The sequence below is a fragment of the Colobus angolensis genome, unplaced genomic scaffold (assembly GCF_000951035.1).
Source record: "Colobus angolensis palliatus isolate OR3802 unplaced genomic scaffold, Cang.pa_1.0 Scaffold40, whole genome shotgun sequence".
Taxonomy (NCBI): Eukaryota; Metazoa; Chordata; class Mammalia; order Primates; family Cercopithecidae; genus Colobus; species Colobus angolensis.
In genome coordinates this window covers 9250088-9271180 of record NW_012117377.1, presented here as the reverse complement: position 1 = coordinate 9271180, position 21093 = coordinate 9250088, and the positions used below count along the sequence as shown (strand labels likewise).

General features: G+C 42.8%; 1 protein-coding gene across 3 annotated transcripts in view; it reads left to right on the top strand.

Moving 5' to 3' along the window:
* ZNF124 (zinc finger protein 124) overlaps positions 1-5472 on the top strand; it is a 31685-nt gene extending 26213 nt beyond the window's left edge. The window contains exons 2-4 of one of the 3 annotated variants that reach the window (XM_011955742.1): positions 347-473; positions 1093-1153; positions 3240-5472. In XM_011955742.1, the coding sequence (XP_011811132.1) occupies positions 347-473; positions 1093-1153; positions 3240-3303 (252 nt within the window). In that variant the 3' untranslated portion in view covers positions 3304-5472. Of the gene's footprint in view, positions 1-346; positions 474-1092; positions 1154-3043 lie in introns of all 3 variants that reach the window. The other 2 variants (XM_011955741.1, XM_011955740.1) reach the window with 2 other exon arrangements.
* Positions 5473-21093: the final 15621 nt, after the last annotated feature.

The window sequence follows — 21093 nt, the reverse complement described above, 5'->3', positions numbered from 1 at the left end:
AAAAATACAAAAAACTACCCGGGTGAGGTGGCGGCGCCTGTAGTCCCAGCTACTCGGGAGGCTGAGGCAGGACAATGGCGTGAACCCGGGAGGTGGAGCTTGCAGTGAACTGAGATCCGGCCACTGCACTCCAGCCTGGGCAACAGAGCAAGACTCCGTCTCAAAAAAAAAAAAAAAAAAGGACTGCTGTGTGGGAGAAAGTAAGTATAGACAGAGTCATAGTTCTAGGGACCAAATTGTGGAATCAGCGTTCACCACAGAATCAAGTTAACATCTTATGAATTGACTACAGATTTCCAGTGCTTTCAGTCTCATCCATCCTCTACAAAACTGTGAAATGTTTTAGAACTCGGTTGCCTTTGAGGATGTGGCTGTGAACTTCACCCAGGAGGAGTGGGCTTTGTTGGATCCTTCCCAGAAGAACCTCTATAGAGATGTGATGCAGGAAACCTTCAGGAATCTCGCTTCCATAGGTAAGAGTCACAGTGTTTCTTTACTTAGTCCATCAGAGAATAAGTGTTTCATGGTTTGCAATGTCATTCCATGATTTGGAATATGCAAAGGGAACATGTTGATGAATGAATGAGGCATGGACCCAGCGTGCAGTGACTCTTGTTTCTTAGTTTGTTTTTTAATTGTTCTAACAATACCTGATTCTGGGTAATTTACAAAAATAGTTTTATAATGATTTATGATTCTAGTGGCTAGAAAGTCCAGGTTTGTGTCTGGTAAGGACCTGATGCCACTTCAGCTCAGGGCATGAAGCAGAAGCGAGTGGGCATCTGCAAAGGGATCACACAGTGAGAAAATAAGAGCAATGCTTGGCAGCTGACCTTGCTTTTGTGACAGCCTGCCCTCTGGCAGCTCATTCAGTCTTGCAAGAGTAAGAGCAAACATGCATTCCCAAGCAAGGACATTAATCTGTTAATAAGGAACCTGTACCCATAACACGAACGACGTTGCCATGTTGGTGACCAAATGACAGCATTCACTTTGGTGGGTACAAACCATATCCCCAACATGGCACCTAGAATCTGTAATTTTTCTATCATTTCAAATAATTTGTAATCTATTTCTGGGTCTACATTTTAGGAAACAAAGGGAAAGACCAGAGCATTGAAGATCAGTACAAAAATTCTTCGAGAAATCTAAGGTAATTTGCACTCACAAGAGGAAGCAGTCCCCTTTGGGGACAATTGTAGTATATAATCATATGTTTAAAGCAAGCAAGGCCAGGCATGGTGGCTCACACCTGTAATCCCAGCACTTTGGGATGCTGAGGTGGGCAGATCACCTGAGGTCAGGAGTTTGAGACCAGCCCGACCAACATGGCAAAAGCCCGTCTCTACTAAAAATACAAAATTAGCCTGGTGTGATGGCGCATGCCTGTAATCCCTGCTATTTGGGAGGCTGAGGCAGGAGAATCGCTTGAACCTGGGAGGCGGAGATTGCAATGAGCCGAGGTTGCGCCATTGCACTCCAACCAGGGAAACAAGAACAAAACACCATCTCGGGGGAAAAAAAAACCAAGCAAACAAAATAAATTAAAGACAACATCAATTTATTCCCAAAGTTTTTACCAAAATACATACGTCAATGTAACATAGATGTTAAGTGTTGTAAAATAGTTCACTTGAAAACAGTATTGTTTTAGTCTACTTGCATTGCTATAAAGGAATATCTAGGCTGAGTAATTTATAATGAAGAGTTTTATTTGGCTAATGGTTCTGCAGGCTTTATCAGAAGCATAGAGCCAACATCTGCTTTTGATGAGGACCTCAGAAAGCTTCCAGTCATGGCAGAAGGGGAAGGGGAGCTGATGTGTCACATGGGGAGAGAAGGAGCAAGAGAGAGAAAGGAAGTGCCAAAGTTTTTGTTTTTTGTTGTTTTGTTTTTTTGAGACAGAGTCTCACTCTGGTATCCTGACTGGAGTGCAGTGGTGCAACCTTGGCTCACTGCAACCTCTGCCTCCCAGGTTCGAGCAGTTCTCTGGCCTCAGCCTCCCAAGTAGCTGGGATTACAGGCACACACCACCACACCCAGCTAATTTTTGTATTTTTAGTAGAGGCAGCATTTCACCATGTTGGCCAGGCTGTTCTTGAACTCCTGACCTCAAGTGATCTGCCCACCTTGGCCTCCCAAAGTGCTGGGATTACAGGCATGAGCCACTGCATCCGGCTATTTTTTTTTTTTTTTTTTTGAGACGGAGTCTCGCTCTGTCGCCCAGGCTGGAGTGCAGTGGCCGGATCTCGGCTCACTGCAAGCTCCGCCTCCCGGGTTCACGCCATTCTCCTGCCTCAGCCTCCCGAGTAGCTGGGACCACAGGCACCGCCATCTCGCCCGGCTAGTGTTTTGTATTTTTTAGTAGAGATGGGGTTTCACCATGTTAGCCAGGATGGTCTCGATCTCCTGACCTCGTGATCCACCCGTCTTGGCCTCCCAAAGTGCTGGGAGTACAGGCGTGAGCGACCCCGCCCGGCCATTTTTTTTTTTTTTTAAAGCAATCGGATCTTTCAGGAACTAATAGAGTGAGAAGTCACTCCTTATGTGGAATCTGCTCCCATGACTCAAACACCTCACACCAGGTCACACCTCCCACATGAGGATCACATTTCAGCATGAAATTGGAAGGGAGTAAATGCTCAAACTGTATTCAATACTAAGAAACTGCATATAAGAATGTTACTGTTTTGTTAATAGCTATAGGGGAGGGGACCATGCTGTAGACTCATCAATCCATTTATGTTCAGTTTGTTTATGTTAGAAAACCACTTTCTAACTTAAGTGCACTTTCTCTGATATTGGTAGCAGTGTAAGTTCAGACTCAGTAATAAAAGAAAATAACTAATAAGCCATTAATGATGGCATTGTCATTTTTCGTAGAAGTCATATGATAGACATACTATGTGAAATTAAGTCAGTCAGTGTAGAAAAACCTTCAGATGACAAATGTTAATCTGGACAAAATAATTCCTACTGGAGTAAAACCACGTGAATGCAGTGCGTGTGAAAAAGTCTTCGTACGTCATTCATCCCTTCATAGACACGTCGTCTCTCACTCTGGAAACAACCCGTGTGGGTGTGAGGAATGCAGAAAGAAGCCATATCCATGTAAACAATGTCAGAAAACTTTCCTTTCTGTCACAAGGGTTCAGAGAGACACAGTAATGCACACTGGAAATGGACATTATAGTTGTACAATATGTGAGAAAGTTTTTAATATTCCCAGTTCATTTCAGATGCATCAGAGAAATCACACTGGAGAGAAACCCTATGAATGTATGGAATGTGGGAAAGCCTTAGGTTTTTCCCGTTCTCTTAATAGACATAAAAGGATTCACACGGGAGAAAAACGCTATGAATGTCAGCAGTGTGGGAAAGCCTTCAGTCGTTCCAGCCACCTTCGAGACCATGAGAGGACTCACACTGGAGAGAAACCCTATGAATGTCAGCACTGTGGGAAAGCCTTCCGTTATTCCAACTGCCTTCACTACCATGAGAGAACTCACACTGGAGAGAAGCCTTACGTGTGCCTGGAATGTGGCAAAGCGTTCAGTTGTCTCAGTTCCTTGCAAGGACATATCAAGGCTCATGCTGGTGAAGAACCCTATCCGTGTAAGCAATGTGGGAAAGCCTTCAGATATGCCAGTTCCCTTCAGAAGCATGAGAAAACTCATATTGCACAGAAACCCTATGTGTGTCACAGCTGTGGTAAAGGCTTCAGATGTTCCAGTTCCCTTCGTGACCATGAAAGGACTCATACTGGAGAGAAACCCTATGAATGTCAGAAATGTGGTAAAGCCTTTAGTCGTGCTAGTACTCTTTGGAAGCATAAAAAAAGTCATACGGGAGAAAAGCCCTATAAATGTAAAAAAATATAAAGGCTTTAATCACTACAGTTTTTGTCAAAAACATGAACGATCACATACTTGAGAGAAACTCTGAATGTAAAGTGTACGAAAGTACTTAATTTCCCCAGATTTCTTCAAATACATGAAAGGAATCAAACTGGAGATAAACCCTGTGACTGTAAGCAGTAATGTAAAGCATTCCATTTTCCATTTCTTTTTGCAAACTTGAAAGGACTCACTGAAGAAAATCCGTATGAATGTATAAAATGTGGTAAGGCCTGCAGTTGTTCCAGTGGTGTCTGATGGTATAAAATAACTCATTCTGGAGAAAAACTTTAGGAATGTATCGAATGTGGGAATGCCTTCATTTATCCTGTAACTCACTCAGAGACACATGGTAACACATACTGCACTTTGACCTTATAAAGAAAAGAATGCCCACCAGATTGAAACCCTGGTAGTTTGGGAAATACAGAAAATTCTGAATTTTAACAATTACTTTAAAAGTCCTGTGAAAACTCCCACTGGAAATAAATCCTGTACATGTAAGTATTACGCAAAACCTTATGTAAAATAATTATAGTACAGTTCTCAAGAAAATTCACTATGTGAATGAGATGTTTTAGGAGCTATGAATAAATTGAATATATCAGTTGCTAATTTTTAAAGAGAGTCTCTAGAATATAGATTTTCACTTCTTTTGAAAAAAAAAAAAAATCGAGGCAAGACTTTTTTTTTTTTTTTTTTTTGAGATGAAGTCTCACTGTCGCCCAGGCTGGAGTGCAGTGGCACAATCTCGGCTCACAGCAAGCTCCACCTCTCAGGTTCACACCATTCTTCTGCCTCAGCCTCCTGAGTAGCTGGGACTACAGGCGCCGCCACCACACCCGGCTAATATTTTATATTTTTAGTAGAGATGGGGTTTCACCGTGTTAGCCAGGACGGTCTTGATCTCCTGACCTCGTGATCCGCCCACCTCGGCCTGCCAAAGTGCTGGGATTACAGGCGTGAGCCACCGTGCCCGGCTGAGGCAAGACTTCTGTAAGTAATCTTCAAGCGGTAGTACCAGAGTCAATATGTGTTCTTCTTTTTTAAGCTGGTAAATAAATTTCCTTTTTCTCCCCATTTTAAAGTATGTTGGTTATATGGGTAAATTGAAATGTATTTCTTTTCCTTTTTTTCCTTGCATAGCCATTTTAAAAAATATGTTTTAAATATTTAAAATATAAAATATTTTTAAAATATTTTTAAAAAATTTTTGTGGGTTACATAGTAGATGTGTGAAATGTGTAACATGTATGTAGGTTTAACTTCTGTGTAGTTAATTGTTTTGTTATTAATTGATAAATGAGTCTATTTTCTTTGCTAATAGAGTTGCTGTCCATTTGTAAGTATGTAAAGTTTATTATAGAGTATATTCTCACGTGAATTATTATTTTCATCTGTTGTTCTTTACATTGTCATTATTTTTGGCTATTTCCACCGGTCACATTGGTTTAAGGAGAGAGACCTGTAATCGAACAGTGTCTTGTGTCTCATCTGAGAAAGAAAGCCTCCAGTCTTACCATCATGTATGATGTTAGCTGAGGATTTTTAAAATAAATTCCTTAAAGTAGATTGAGAAAGTTTCCTGCTGTCCATTATTATTGAATATTTCATTGTCAAGTATTGTTAAAGTTTTTGTCATGGTTTTTGTGCATCTATTGGAATGATCTTGTGGTTTCTGAAATTTATTCTGTTAACATGGTGTATTACATTAATTGACTTTCTAAAGTAAGAGATTGGGTCTAACTTTGTCACCCAGGCTGGTCTCAAACTCCTAGGTTCAAGTGACTCTCCTGCCTTGCCCTCTCAAAGTGTTGGGATTACAGATGTGAGCCACTGTGCCCAGCCAAATTGACTTATACATGCAAAAACAACATTGCTTTTTTGGGGGATTAAATCTCTCTTGGTAATGAAGTATAAGTCTTTTTATATGTTGGTAAATTCAGTTTTGTAGTATCTTTTGAGACTTTTTGCATCTATATTGAAAGAAATTGGGGTACCCTAGCGTAGTTGATAGTGGTGTGTACTATATAGTATACTGTATAGTACTATATAGTATTATTTCGTATATATGTAGTTTGTTAGTTCATTCTCACGCTGCCATGAAGAAATTCCTGAGACTGGGCAATTTACAAAGGAAAGAAATTTAATTGACTCACAGTTCAGCATGGTAGGGAGGCCTCAGGAAACTCACAATCCTGGCAGAAGGTGAAGGGGAAGCAAAGCACCTTCACAAATTCACAAGGTGGCAGGAAGGAGAAGTGCAAGCAGAGAAAATGCCAGATGCTTATAAAACCATCAGATCTCATGAGACTCACTCATGATGAGAACAGCATGGCGGAAACCATCCCCATGATTCAGTTACCTCCACCTGGTCTTGCCCTTGACACGTGGGGATTATTACATGTCAAGGTGAGATTTGGGTGGGGGCGCGGAGCCAAACTGTGTCTGTGTGTGTGTGTCACACGTGTGCATGTACAAGGAGACACCCACTCTGGGGAGAATTACGTATCTCAGACAGTTGCCTGACAAGTGATTGTTGTGTAGGAAAACTTAGTGGCCTTGTGTTTTCTGTGCTGCTTTTTCTCTTGCTGCTGTTATGTGCACTCTTCTGATGAGGTGCATATCCATAGTTCCTCATGGTTTAGGTGCAGATGAGCAAAGAGAAGGGAAATAATCATTTTATATTATTCCCTCCCAATACTAAACTCCTAGCCAAAGTGTGGGCTTTCCTTAGCATTGCTGCTCACCAGCATTCTCCTGTGACCACAATGCTTGATGAGCTTAGACAAAATGACCTTCTTATGGACGCTAACTTCAGCAAGATATAGTAGACCTCACTGGAGGCTTAGGTGATCTTCTCCACTGGGTTGCCGGGCTTCTGAACTCCTTCCCTTAACCACACAGATGGTCTACACTGTCTGTTACCAGGTAGCAATAGTACCTGAAACCTGAAACCTGTAACTTTACATGAGTAGAAATCCAAAATGTTATATGGCAATTGTTATAGCGAGAAAGGAGAAGGCTAGTTATGTGATGTGCTCACATCCAAAAATCTAATAGCAGATGACTCACCAGTCATAATAGAGCATGTCAGTTAAAGGCACTCCGTGACTTCAGTCCAGACAGGATCAAGTCCCCACTCTACTCCTGTCCAGTGTCTGAATTTAGACAAATCACTTACCCTCTCCATGTTTAAGTTCTCATCCTGATAATGGCAGCACCTACCTCATAGATTTGTGAAGAATAGAAAGTTACTACATGGCTGCTCATCATAACAGTGATGAATACATTGCAGCAACACTTTAAATGGTGTACAAGTAATGTGTGAATTTACTAGGGTACCCACATCCTTGCCAACACATGGTATTTTCTTTTTCTTCTTCTTCTTTTTTTTTTTTTTTTTTTGAGATGGAGCCTCGCTCTGTCGCCCAGGCTGGAGTGCAGCAGTGCGATCCCGGCTCACTGCAAGCTCCGCCTCCTGGGTTCCCGCCATTCTCCTGCCTCAGCCTCCCGAGTAGCTGGGACTACAGGTGCCCGCCACCACATCCGGCTAGATTTTTTGTATTTTTAGTAGAGACGGGGTTTCACCGTGTTAGCCAAGATGGTCTCGATCTCCTGACCTCGTGATCCACCCATCGCAGCCTCCCAAAGTGCTGGGATGACAGGTGTGAACCACCGTGCCCAGCCTAACACATGGTATTTTCTGTCATTTTCATTTAGTCTTCTGGTTGCTGTGTGATGGTCTCAGGCTTTATCTACATTTCTCTGATTGCTAACAGACTGGAACATTTCAGCACACTTTTTGGTTATTGAATAACCTCTATTTTGAAGACTTATTTTGCTTATCTCCCACTATTTTAGCGGTCTCTTTTTCTTGATTTATGGTAGTTCTTTACATGAAGCTGGGTAAGAGTCCTTTCTTTGGTGTTCCTCTCAGTCTCTCTCTTTCTGTATTTTGATAAGCTCTTAATTTTAATAAATTGTATTTGTTATTTTCCCCAGTATATTAAATATTTTTTATTTAAGAAATATTTCTCTTATTAAGGCCACAGAGGTTTTGTTTTTTAAATGAGGATGTATATTTAAAATTTTATTTTGCAATTCATTCAGAATTTAGTGTTTTTGTGGCTAGGAATTCCATTTTTTTCCAGTAAACTAACAAAATATAATTTATTCTGTATTTTGATAAGTTGTTAATTGTAATAGAATGTTATTTGTTCTTTCCCCCAGCATATTAAATTTTTTTGTTTTATTTAAGAAATCTTTCTCTATTTTGAGGCCACAGAAATGTTGTTTTTGTTTTTTTAATCAGGATGTATATTTAAAATTTGATTTAGCAGTTTATTCAGAATTGAGATTTTTTTTGTGGCCAGGAATTTTTTTCCAATAAGCTAACAAAATATAATTAATTCTTTTTTATTTGCTGTCACCTGTCATTGTCTCACCCAAGTTAATATCATCTCACCCTCAGAGCTGGCTTTTCGGTGAAGACGTATAATCCTGCTCCTTTCTTTGTCTTTCAGTTCTCAGCAGCCCCACAGCACCAGAGTCATTGGTTTGAAATAACTCATTGGTTTTGGTCAGAAATCTTCAGTGGGCCTTTTTTGCTCAATGGATAAATTATTTTCATATTTTATTTATTTGTATGTTTAATTTTAAAATGTTATTTGACAGATAATATTGGATACATTCAAGCTATCGCCAAAGACACATTGTGTGGTAATTGATACAAAATCAATGTCTGCCATGACTTAAAAGTTTGTCCTCCACCTAAATTTGTGTTGAAACTTTAAACTCCAAAACAGTAATATTAAGAAGTGGGGCCTTTAGCGGGTGGTGAGGTCGTAAAGGCTGTGCCCTCATCATTGAGATTAATGACTTCATCAGAGGACTTGAGGGAGTGAGTTCTGCCCTTTCTGACCTTCTGCTCTCTGTGAACGTAACATTCAGGGAGTCATCTTGAAGACAGAGGGCAAGGTCCTCACCAGAGCCAATCTGCCAGTGGCTGGATTTTGCACTTCCCAGCCTATATAACTGTGAGCGATGAATTTACGTCATGTGTAAAACTACCTAGTCAGGTATTTTGTTAAAGCAGCAGGAATGGACTGAGACAACATCTGTTGTCACCCGTGCCGCACATTAGATTGCCAGAACTTATTCATCTTAAAACTGAAAGTTGGTACCTTTTGAGCAACGTCTCCCCATATCCCCTATCTTCCGGCCCCTGGGAACCACTATGTAGTCTGTTTCTATGAGTTCAATGGTTTTTAAGCTCCATCTATGAGTAAGATCATATAACATTTGTTTTTCTGTATCTGACTTATTTTACTTAACATTCTCCAGCTTCATCCATATTTTCACAAATGACAAGACTTTATTCTTTCTTATGGCTGAATAATATTTCATTGTGTGTGTGTGTATATGTACATCTCACAATTTCTTTATCCATTCACCTATTAATGGGCATTTAGGTTGTTTCCATGTCTTTGACTATTGTGAAAAATGCTGCAATAAACCTGTGATTGCAAAAGTCTCTCTGAGATACTGACTTTATTTCCTTTGGATGTAATACCCAGACGTGGGCTTGCTGGATAATATGGTAGTTCTATTTTAATATTGTGATGAGCTGCCTTACTGTTTTTTATAATAGCTGTATCAGTGTTCTCATATATGTAAGGGAATGTTGCTCCCTTTTGGGAGACAATTCTTCATGGATCTCTCACTTCATTTTCCCACATCTTGTGTAAGCGTTTCTTCCGGGCTGTCTTTTTTAGGATTTTTTTTTTTTTTTTTTTTTGACAGAGTCTCGCTCTGTCGCCCAGGCTGGAGTGCTGTGGCCGGATCTCAGCTCACTGCAAGCTCCGCCTCCCGGGTTCACGCTATTCTCCTGCCTCAGCCTCCGGAATAGCTGGGACTACAGGCGCCGCCACCTCGCCCGGCTAGTTTTTTGTATTTTTAGTAGAGATGGGGTTTCACCATGTTAGCCAGGATGGTCTCGATCTCCTGACCTCGTGATCCGCCCGTCTCGGCCTCCCAAAGTGCTGGGATTACAGGCTGGAGCCACCGCGCCCGGCCAGCACTGGGATTTCTTAACCTTGAGATTCCTCAGCTGTGATCAAAATCTACTGTGCAGAAAGTATCCAGTTGGGTCTCTTTGTATCATCCCTGTCACTTGGAGTGGAAGAGGGAACAAATGCAAATAGGGAGCTCTTGCTTTCGTTAGTGTGGTGAATCATCAAATATTTTCATCAGGCCCAGGAATCTCATGCCTTCTTCTAATATCCATGAAGTTGACAGTCTTAATTTTTTGGCTTGCAAATAGAAAAAAAAAATCCAAGAATGTTCACATTTTTGACAGCTTGGGTGATGATGAGATTGATTCTGAGAGATCTATAACCTTATAACTTTGTTTAAGAGGAAAATAGAAAGATTCTTCCCAGACCTGGCCAGGGCGTATGAGAAGGCTCCCTGGAACAAGCAGCAAATTCTCTCACCCAAATGAGAGTGAAGTGAGAGTAAGATCCCTCCATTCTCCAACCTGTTAGCGAGGCTGTTGTGTGAGAGGGAGAACTGAAAGGAGCAGTCTAAATGTGCCTAGGTTCATTCTCCTAGCCAAAGTAGGAAACAATGAGGAGTCCCCGAAGCTGATAGAGGACTTAGGATAAATAGAAAATATTGTAAGTTCTTGTGGTTTTGCTGAAAGCAGTCAACAGGCTGCTAGCAACTAAAAGAAAATGTGGGTGTTGGTACCTTGCTTATAAGCAGAGAGTCTCTCTCTATGTACTCGCTGATACCAAAACTCCACTGACAGGGCTTGGGCAGGGTTCACCATGAGGGCAGAAATGCCACAGAACAATGGAGGTGGAGCCTTTGGGGCTAACTCAGCGTCCTGTGTTTCTACACCAAACTTCACAGTTAGAATTGTGTACCTGTGTTTGTGCCTCCCTGTCCCCTGAGTGCCGGAGGGGATTATTCCAGCCTGGGTAAGAGACAGGTAGAAGAGTGTGAGAGAGACAGACTTCCCCATTTGCCACAGAGGGCAGGTCAGTCTTTATCATGAGAACCTTTACACTCTGATGTCCAAAATGTTCACCCTGCATGAGCTGTTAGCTGCAAAGACAGAGGTATCTGTCTGAGTGCTCCTGTCTAGAATGGTAATATCTCTCTGCTAGTAGATGTAGCTGATAATTGAAACTGTGCTTCAAAAAGTTAAAGAAGCAGCCGGGCGCGGTGGCTCACGCCTGTAATCTCAGCACTTTGGGAGGCCGAGCCACATGGATCATGAAGTCAGGAGTTCGAGACCAGCCTGGCCAACATAGTGAAACCCCATCTCTAATAAAAACACAAAAATTATTCAGGCGTGGTGGCGCGTGCCTGTAATCCCAGCTATTCTGGAGGCTGAGGCAGGAGAATGGCTTGAACCCAGGAGGCAGAGGCTGCAGTGGGCCGAGATCAGGACACTGGACTCCAGCCTGGGCAACAGAGCAAGACTCTGTCTCAAAAAAAAAAAAAGAAAAAAGTTAAGCCAATGACTAACAGAAATCCTTGAGTTTACAAGATGGCAAATTAAAACAAAACAAAACACACACACACACACAACTTCCTAAAACACTGAAATTCCCTCCACTTATGAGATTAAGTAACTGGCTGAAATTGGTTTGAACAAATATAACCAATGGGACTCTGCACAGAACGAGCTTGCTGATATCATAGCCTGAATTTCTACCACGTTTCCTACTAACTCCCCCAAAATTTGCACATATGACCCCTGAGGAAGCATGAAGAACTGGGCATGCCCATGGGTGTTCCAGACCGCCCATTATCGTCTGCCAGTCAGTCACCTCCTAAGCTCAGAAGCTACCCCCGTACGTTTTCTAGTAGAAATTCTGCCTGGATGCCAGCAGAGGGAGACAGATTCGAGCTTGGGACTCCTGTCTCTTTGGAAGTGAACTTTCAATATAAAGCTTTTCTCAAAAACAAAAAACCAATGACAACTGAATGTATTGGCCCCTAGCATATTGGGTAGCAAGCCCTGTTTTCTCAATAACAAGAAGACCTGAGAAAAACCCAGAGTTCCGCTTTCCAAATACGGTTTAGTGAAGCTAAGTGGGCATATTTTCATTGCTCAGTTCTTCCAACCGTCAAGAAAAACGTGATCACTTTGCCATTTGGCGCCTTTGACAAAAAGAGCCTGCACCTAAACATGTTCTTTGGCGTGTTTGACTCATAGCGACCCTGACACTACTACAGGTTACACTAATGTGCAAGTCAGTTATGAGCTTGCTACAGAACTCCAGTCAAACTGAATCCCAACTCAAGGAGGGCTGGAGGCTGCCTAGCTTTGCATTCCAGTTTTGAGGTGGGTCAATTTAAACTCTTACGAAAGACCTCAAAAGACTACTTGTTAAATATAAATAATGTATTCTAGAAGGAAATTGGACTGACACAGAAATAGTTATAAAGGGAAAATCGGAATCTCTCTCTGGTGGAAATTTTATGCCCTGCTGCACTATCTGGAGCAAAGCTTCTGGCTCTGTGGGGCCCCCACTTCACTAAGTATTCCCTAAATTTCTGTCCCTGGTTTACCGATAGGTCAGGGAAACTGATACCTCATAGTGTTCACTGAGCTACTGTCTACGGTGGCTTTTGAACTTCAGTGCCAGCCACGCGGAACCTGAGTGGGGTGGCCACGCCACTCAATGGTCGGAACTCAGGTTTCATTGCTCACATTCTAGCTGTTTGGTCTTTTGCATTAAAAACTACAGACTGTCTGAAAAAAGGAAATCTTTCAGGCTGCAAACTGGAAATAACCTCAGCAGCTGATTTACTGCTGTGTCAGGTCACTGACAAGTTTTACAAGTTTTTGGCCGGGCGCGGTGGCTCATGCCTATAATCCCAGCACTTTGGGAGGCTGAGGCGGGTGAATCACCTGAAGTCAGGAGTTTGAGTTGGCCAACATGGTGAAACCCTGTCTCTACTAAAAATACAAAAATTACCCAAGCATGGTGGCAGGCGTCTGTAATCCCAGCTACTCGGGAGGCTGAAGCAGGAGAATCGCTTAATCGCTTGAACCCAGGAGGCGGAGGTTGCACTAAGCCGAGAATGCACCTCTGCCCTCCAGCCTGGGCGACAAGAGTGAAACTCCGTCTCAAAAAAGAAAAAAAAAAAACAGAAGTTTTTAATAAGAGCCTGTTCTCTGAAGAGACTGACTATAACCAGGCTATGGATTGAGTCTGAATCCATGTCTCATGCTGAGGGCATCACCGCGGCCAGACTTATAGTTCTTGGTGAAAGGTGATCTTTCTATCTCACAATATGGGAGCCCCCTGACTGTTCTCAACAGAATGACCTCACCGACCTTTTGACTCACTTCAGAAGGTATTGTTAATACCTCATCACTGCTCACACCATCAGCATAAAAACTGACTCCAGACACACCGTGTGTCCCTCAAAACTAATCTCTGTCACCTTTTCAAATTTCAGAACCATTTGCACTCTGACAACGTTGTGTCTTTTATCATCAAATCTACTAGAAATTGGCTGACTGGTTTTACCATCTTTTCCTTCTCCTGATCCATATGTTACAATTTGTTGATTGAATGTAATTCTTTGTAAAAAGGAATAATCTCTTTTTGACGGTCTCCAGGATAAGAATGAAATGGTTGAGGGCTGTAGAGATCTGTTTCCCAAATTTGAGATTCCACGCTGACTACTTGAAAAGATACATCTTACTGGCCCGGCACGGTGGCTCATGCCCATAATCCCAGCACTTTGGGAGGCCGAGGCGGGTGGATCACAAGGTCAGGAGTTCGAGGCCAGACTGGCCAACATGGTGAAACCCCATCTCTACTAAAAATACAAAAATTAGTCAGGTGTGGTGGTGGACGTCTGTAATCCCAGCTACTCAGGAGGCTGAGGCAGGAGAATTGCTTAAACCCGGGAGGCAGAGGTTGCAGTGAGCTGAGATCAGGCCACTGCACTCCAGCCTGGGAGACAGAGTGAAGAAAAGAAAAGAAAAGAGAGGAGAGAGGAAAGAGAAAAGGAAGGAAGGAAGGAAGGGAGGGAGGGAGGGAGGAAGGGATGGGAGGGGAGGGGAGGGCAAAGGAAAGGGACGGGAAGGGAAGGGAAGGGGAAAGGAGAGGAGGGGAGGGGAGTGGAGAGGAGGGGAGGGAACGGGAGGAGAATACATCTTCCTTTCCCCTAAATGCAACCCTAGCTTAGTTTGTACTACACTAGGGTTTAGAGCTAGTCTTTTGCAGCCTTTCATAGAGTTCCATCCAATTGACCCACCTCAAACGTGGAATATAGAGCTACACAGCCCTCAGTCCTCCTTGGGTTAGGATTCAGCTTGACAGGAGCTCTGTAACAAGCTTTTAGCTGACTTCCACACCAGCTCTAACTAAACGCTAGCTTTCCCCTAACTGCTCCAAGCCTAGTTTGTAGTAGGCTGAGCGGCAGCCTAGCCCAAAGTGGGATTATGATACTTCAGCTTAGTTGTGGTTGAGTTTTATGTGAACATTTTTGTCCCTATTTCATCTGGCTTTTCTAGATAAAATGTCTAGGAGAAGGTAGGAAGTGACCAGAATCAAGGTAAAATTCTTGGTGCTGGAATGAGATACACTAATTTTGTGGGTGTAGTTGGGGAGGGATAGCTACCCGAAACCTGCAGAGTAAACAACTCAGACCTCAGGAGATACGGAGAATGGAGGGCATTAATAACTTTTTGTCTTTCTGAATCACCCTTAGTGAGGGCCAAAGAAAAATCTGGAAATCATCTTGGGAAAGGACAGGGTTAGTATTGGAGCAGATGGTGGGGCAGGCGCTGTGGGTTCATATCCTTTTGGTCTCTCCACATCACCCTTCAGGGTCCTTTGGGACTGTTCCGTCTCTCTGTGATGTGGATGTGGAGTTTTATTGAGCGTGCATGCTCACTGCCTCGCTGTCTGAGGCTACAGGTGTAGATGATAGGGAACTATTACTTTTTTTTCTGAGAGATTTAGTGTCTCATGGCCGAGCTTAAGCTGGATCTATGGAGCATTGATCCCGTTGTCTACTTCTGTGAGCTAGAGCTCCTCTATCTAGTTTCTACCATCTAGAGACGAATCTTGTCAATACTTGGGTAAACCAAAGACGTAAGTCAGGTAAGGGAACCCTAGACATAGCCCGACTCTTGCCTTGTTCCTCTTCTCACTTGAAATCTTGTTGGCTCAGAGAGATCCCCTCAGATGGAGTCTCTCAGGAGTGATTAGAACATTGTATTCTAGAGAAGCTGGGGGAACAGGGCAGGGTCCCAGTTCAAAGCTTCTGTCAAAAGCTTCCAGTCTGTGTGTAGTAAGTAAATCTAGAAACGATCCTAGAGCTCTGGATGGATCACTAAGAGAGGGCAGGATTTCTGTAGATCAGAATCCCAGGACACACGTTCCTGAGTCACCTTCCAGGGTCAGATTCTTGGTTAAACCTGTGTGGTGGGGCTGTAGAGCAGCATATGCCTGGGAAAGCCTCTGATCACACATTTCCTCAGGGATTTTTTTAGGCCTGATTTCCCTTTGAATTTACTTTTACAATCCTTTTGTAATTTTATTTTTCACATCAATTATAACTTATAAATTGGTATTATTATACATATAATAGGCATTTGGGTGTGTTTTGAAGGCATGTCCTGCTTCAAAATGATTTGTGGTATATTGAATTAGGCCCATTTACTGGAATTATCAACTGCTTTCCTCCAACTACACCAAGAGCTGAGGATTCTGGGGAGGTCAGGATGGAGATGAAATAGAAGAGTGGAGAAAACAGGTCTCTATCCTACATGCAGATTCTTTATGGATAAAATGCATAATTACCTAAAATGTAAAATACTCAAAAAATTATCTAATCAGTGTGTAATGGAAATTATAAAGCAAAGAACAAAACAAATACCAAGATACTTTTCTTTTTTCTACATAAACATTAAATAATTTATATAATGAAATATTGTGTGATCCCAGTGTAAAATGCCAATAGAATATATGTAAAAACAAAAGACAGTATCTGTATTAGATTTAAAATCTCCTACAATACATAAGATGAATTGAGACGAGTTGATGGGTACAGCACACCAACATGGCACACGTATACATATGTAACAAACCTGCATGTTATGCACATGTACCCTAGAACCTAAAGTATAATAATTTAAAAAAAAAAAGATGAATTGAAATTTTTAGAGTAGAAGAAAGTTTAAAATTAGGCAAATGGGCCAGGCGTGGTGGCTCACGCCTGTAATCCCAGCACTTTGGGAGGCCGAGACAGGCGGATCACCAGGTCAGAAGATTGAGACCATCCTGGCTAACACGGTGAAACCTCGTCTCTACTAAAAAATACAAAAAAAAAAAACAAAACTAGCCGGGGCGAGGTGGCGGCACCTGTAGACCCAGCTACTCGGGAGGCTGAGGCAGGAGAATGGCGGGAACCTGGGAGGCGGAGCTTGCAGTGAGCTGAGATCCGGCCACTGCACTCCAGCCCAGGCGACAGAGCCAGACTCCGTCTCAAAAAAAAAAAAAAAAGACATGAAGGCAATAAGGAGACTTTTCTCCTCAGAGGCTGCCTATGGCTCCCCATGGATGTCTCACACAGGGGAGACCAACTCATCTGGCATTCCAGAAACTCTCTTTCCCACGTGTGCCCCTCTTTTTGTCTCTATTATATGTATGTATTTTTAAATTAATAACCGCCATTACTATTTCGTTCACTGTGTCTGGCTTCTCTCCCAAGGCGCCGTTGGCATCTGTAGACTAAAAACAAACAGTGTAAACAGACATAAACCAAAATAAAATTTGCAATTGTTGATCCACCTATGGTTTTAATCCACTTTAAAGGATTAGTGTTAGAAAGGCCATCAGCAGCTCCAGTAAGAATATCAGCTCCAGGCAACAGGCTGAGATGAGCCTGAGATGCCTCGAAAAGTTGTTTTTTGAGTCTAGCAATATCTAATGTTAAATTATCTTCTTTTCCCTGTAGGTGACATCTAATCGTCTCCCAGTGGCGTTCAGTGGCATTAGAAGAGCTAGGAGTAATACAAAAGTCAAAAGTATTCCAATCACATTGCATTGGAATTCTATGCTCCAAGCTCATAATCCAATCTCCCATCCAAATTACTGTTTGACGGAGATCATTCGTTTGATTTGCCAATTTTTGTTCTGTTTGGCTTTGGGAATTCCAAAGCTTAGAAGAATTGTTCTGCCAACTATCCACAAAGCCCACAGTTTGAATAGAAGAGTGCAAAGCAACACCAGCAACAGCAGCAGCTATGACAGCTATAAGGCCCATGATCACAGCTATTAAAGTAAATATGAATCTCTTTGATCTACTAAGTATTCCTTTTAGTACTTCTGGTGATACTATGTATGGAGGGACAGGCCTCCCAAGGTCTATTGAGGGAAACAGGTATCCAAACTCCTTCTCAGGCCCTAACCACTATCTTTATTAGAGGTAGAATTAATGCAGGTAAAAAGACAACAGCTGAGGCATGATATGGTTTGAGAGTCAGATAGGATGTTAATTTTTCCCACTGCCAACATAAAAGGAGGTTTAACACAGCTCTGCAATGGGACCGTCTGATTAGAGGTCATGGCTACAACAAATTGAAGTTTTTACTATGGGTCTCTGTTTTATATTCTCCTTTCCAAATCCGAATTGGGGTTCGAGCCATCATTAATTTCCACAATTCTGGATGTTCTGTACTTTTAATTGGGTCAATCATTTTTGGGCTTGGAGGAGCCATATCATTCTCCTCCCACTTAATAGGGTAATTTGTTTCAATTCTTCTATGTAATTTTGGTGCATTATCTGGGTAGTCGTTTGCAAAAGTAGTCTCTCTACAATCTTTACTCTGTCCAGTACAGTTTACTGCAAAGTGTCCCCTAGGGGCCCAATGAATGACGATTCCATAGGAATTATTTTGCAGTACAGCAGCACTGTTTGCAATACAATCGTCCGAGGTTACCACCTCTAGCTTCTCAGACCATTTAATGGCAGGAGGTTCTTATTAGGTTTAAATGTATTAATCTGGTGATGTGTCATAACATAGCCATGCTCAAGGTATTTAGTAGTGTCCAAAGATTGAAATATTCTTCCACTGATTACATGAATCATTTTTATCCATTATGTGCAGGAACATAAGCCATCCAACTTTGTATATCATAATTTAAACATCCCGCTGCCGGCCCCAGGCAGATGGAAGGAAAGCGATAACCAATAGAAATATTCATTAACATTCCTTCCTCCTCTGGATGAGTAGGACCTCAGTTATCTGTTGGTCCAGGCATCCAGACACTATCATTAACATAAACCTCCACTGGGATGTCTAACCATGTAACAGGCCTAATGAGTGGTGGGAATGGAATGTAGGCCCAATAAGTTTTTTCTTATATTCAGGGGGAGAGGATGGTATTACTCCCAATATCGCAGGGGTTGTACACACCTCTTGTGATATTGTTCCTAATATCCCGAAGGGGAGAGCATAATATTACTCTCAATATCGCAGGGGGTGTATACCTCCTTTGTAATATTGTTCTCCCCTCTCCCCCGCAGCTATTATGATCCACATTGCAGGGGGGTGAGGCACCCCCCACGATATGGGGAGTAATAGCCACCCCCTCTCCCCCTCTCCCCCCCTGCCTTATATTAGGAGGCTGGCCTTATATAAGTGCCCCCCAATGCCATCGCAGGCTTTGATGTATTCACTTAATTTTTTCCTCATTTAGATCTGCCTTTCCCTTAATAGGTCTAATTGCTGCCTGACATTCTGTATTAGCATTTTCATGAGCAAGCAGCTGAAAGATCACTTTCTTGGCATGAGAATCCGAAATAGCCTTTTGAGCCGCATCGTGCAAACAAGCAATAAAATCTGAGTAAGGCTCCCTTAGACCCTGTTGAACTGTGTTAAAAGAAGGATAAGCAGTAGCAGTGTCGTGAATTTTCCCCCAGGCTCTTAGGCATATAGTTCTGAGCTGATCAGCAGCCTCATCACCCATTTCCATCTGTTGATTTAGAGTACCCCATGCCTGTCCGATTCCAAGCAATTGATCAGACGTGATATTAACGGGATGTTGGGCTTGAGCATTTCTGCATGCCTGATTTGTTGCTCCATCCCTCCACCAGGTTTTAAATTGGAGAAATTCAGAGGGGAACAGGGTGGATCGGGCTAATGCTTCCCAATCCACAGGTATTCAACGTCTGTTATAAGCCACACATTGTAACAAGGAATGAACATAAGGAGAATTTGGCCAATATTGTCCAATTGCTTGCTTTAAATCTTTTAATATTTTAAAAGGAAATGGCTCCCAGCATGCTTGAGCAAGTTCTCTGACCTCCTCAGCTAGCGAAATAATGACCAGAAACTGCCAAGCATTCAAATCCCCCATTTCTTGTGCCTGGCAAATGGATGACTGGATTGTCCCTGTGCCATAATTTGTATTTGGACCGGCTGGCAGCATTCCTCTACCATAGTTAACAGGTGGGCAAGCCTGGATCATTCCCTCATCGTAACTGGCTGTTGGACAAGCCTGAAGCTTCCCTTCGCCACAGTTACTGGCGGGGCCTGCAACAATGGGAGCCCCAAGGCGCGTCTCAGGCTCCCCTTCCAAAAATTCCTAAGGCTGGCCTGGGGGTGGCCATTCCAGACCTTCCCCTAAAGGCGCAGTAGGTAGCTCAGTTTCTTTTATAAGTTTTTGGAGATTAGCATACATACCTTCCCGTTTCTCACGCTTTTTTAAACTAGACTGTGATGGTTCACTTTGCTGAAAATTAGACTCCTGATTATTCAACTTTCCTATGTCATCCTGAAACTCCTCCTCCTCCTCCTCCTCAGTGTGGAAGGCTCCAGTGCTGTTTTAATTGCCGACCACACAGACCAAGCAGCGAGGGGAATATCGTGGCCTTCTTGTTGTGCTGGTTTTAAGTCTGATCCGACCTTATCCCAACCTTCTACATTCATGGCTCCATATTCCGGGAACCAAGGAGAATACTGTCTACCAGATGGAACAAAGATGTGAGATTTTGGGTCCTCACAACTACCCCTCTGCGGTGCAGTGACTGCCGCACAAGGCTTAAGTAATTAGCGAACTCACTGTCAGCCTGACCCACGTGTTCCCGACGTTTCCCTGGAATTCTCCGAGCGCCCTCCTTACCCTAGAGCTTGAAGTGAAAACCTGCTCGGGAGTCCTTTGTCGGTCGTCCTCCGCTTTCCACGCTCTGGTGTTCCTTCACTGGATTATTTCTAGAGATTACGGGGAGCCCCGCCTTGGGTACCAGAGACCAGCCTGGGCAACCGAGGGAGACCCCCGTTTCTACAAAAAAAAAATTTAAAAAATTAGCCAGGCGTGGTTTCGCGCGCCTGTAATCCCAGCTACTCCTTGAGAAATCAGACAAAACCTGGCACCAGAGACTGATTTTCTTCTGGAATGCTTTCTCCAAAATATTTTTAAAACAAAAGGGGGAAATTGGAAAGGAAAATATTTTGGGCCCCCTAAATCACTAAGATAAAGGGAAAAGTCAATATGGGAACTGCTTAGGGCAAACCTTCCTCCTATTCAAAGTCATCCCCTGCTCACTGAGAAGCATGCATATCTTATTGCCTCCTTTGGAAAGGCTCATCAGAAACTCAGAAGAATGCAACCGTTCCTCTCTCACCTGCCTGTGACCTGGAAGCCGCCTCCTGGCTTGAGTTGACCCACTTTTGCTTCAGGTTGTACCGGATCAAACCAGTGTTCATCTTATATATGTTGATTGATGTCTCCTGTCTCCCTAAAATGTATGAAACTGTCAGATACAGTCAGTTTCTCTTCCAAGGTTTGGCATGTTAACGGTCTTGTTTTTTGTTCTCGAACCCAACTTTCTTGTTCTCCATGCCTCCTTGCCCTTAGTTACTGTAAACAAGCTTCCCGTCAGTTCTAATCAATAACTCACATCTGTTCCCTTGGTTACCTGCTCTGCACCCACTTCTCCCTTCGAAACCACAGGTCCCACCGTTGTAACTCACATCCCCCTTCCCCTTTCCTTATCTGGGAAAATATTCACAAATAGCCAACGGGGTCAGTTTAGAGCTGGAGGTCTGGCCCCAGCCCATGCCAGAGGCAGGGATTGCGTTAGGAATAAAACCCCCTGCTTTCCTTTGTTCCCTCTGCTCCTGGGATTGTGAGTGATGCGAGCAGCA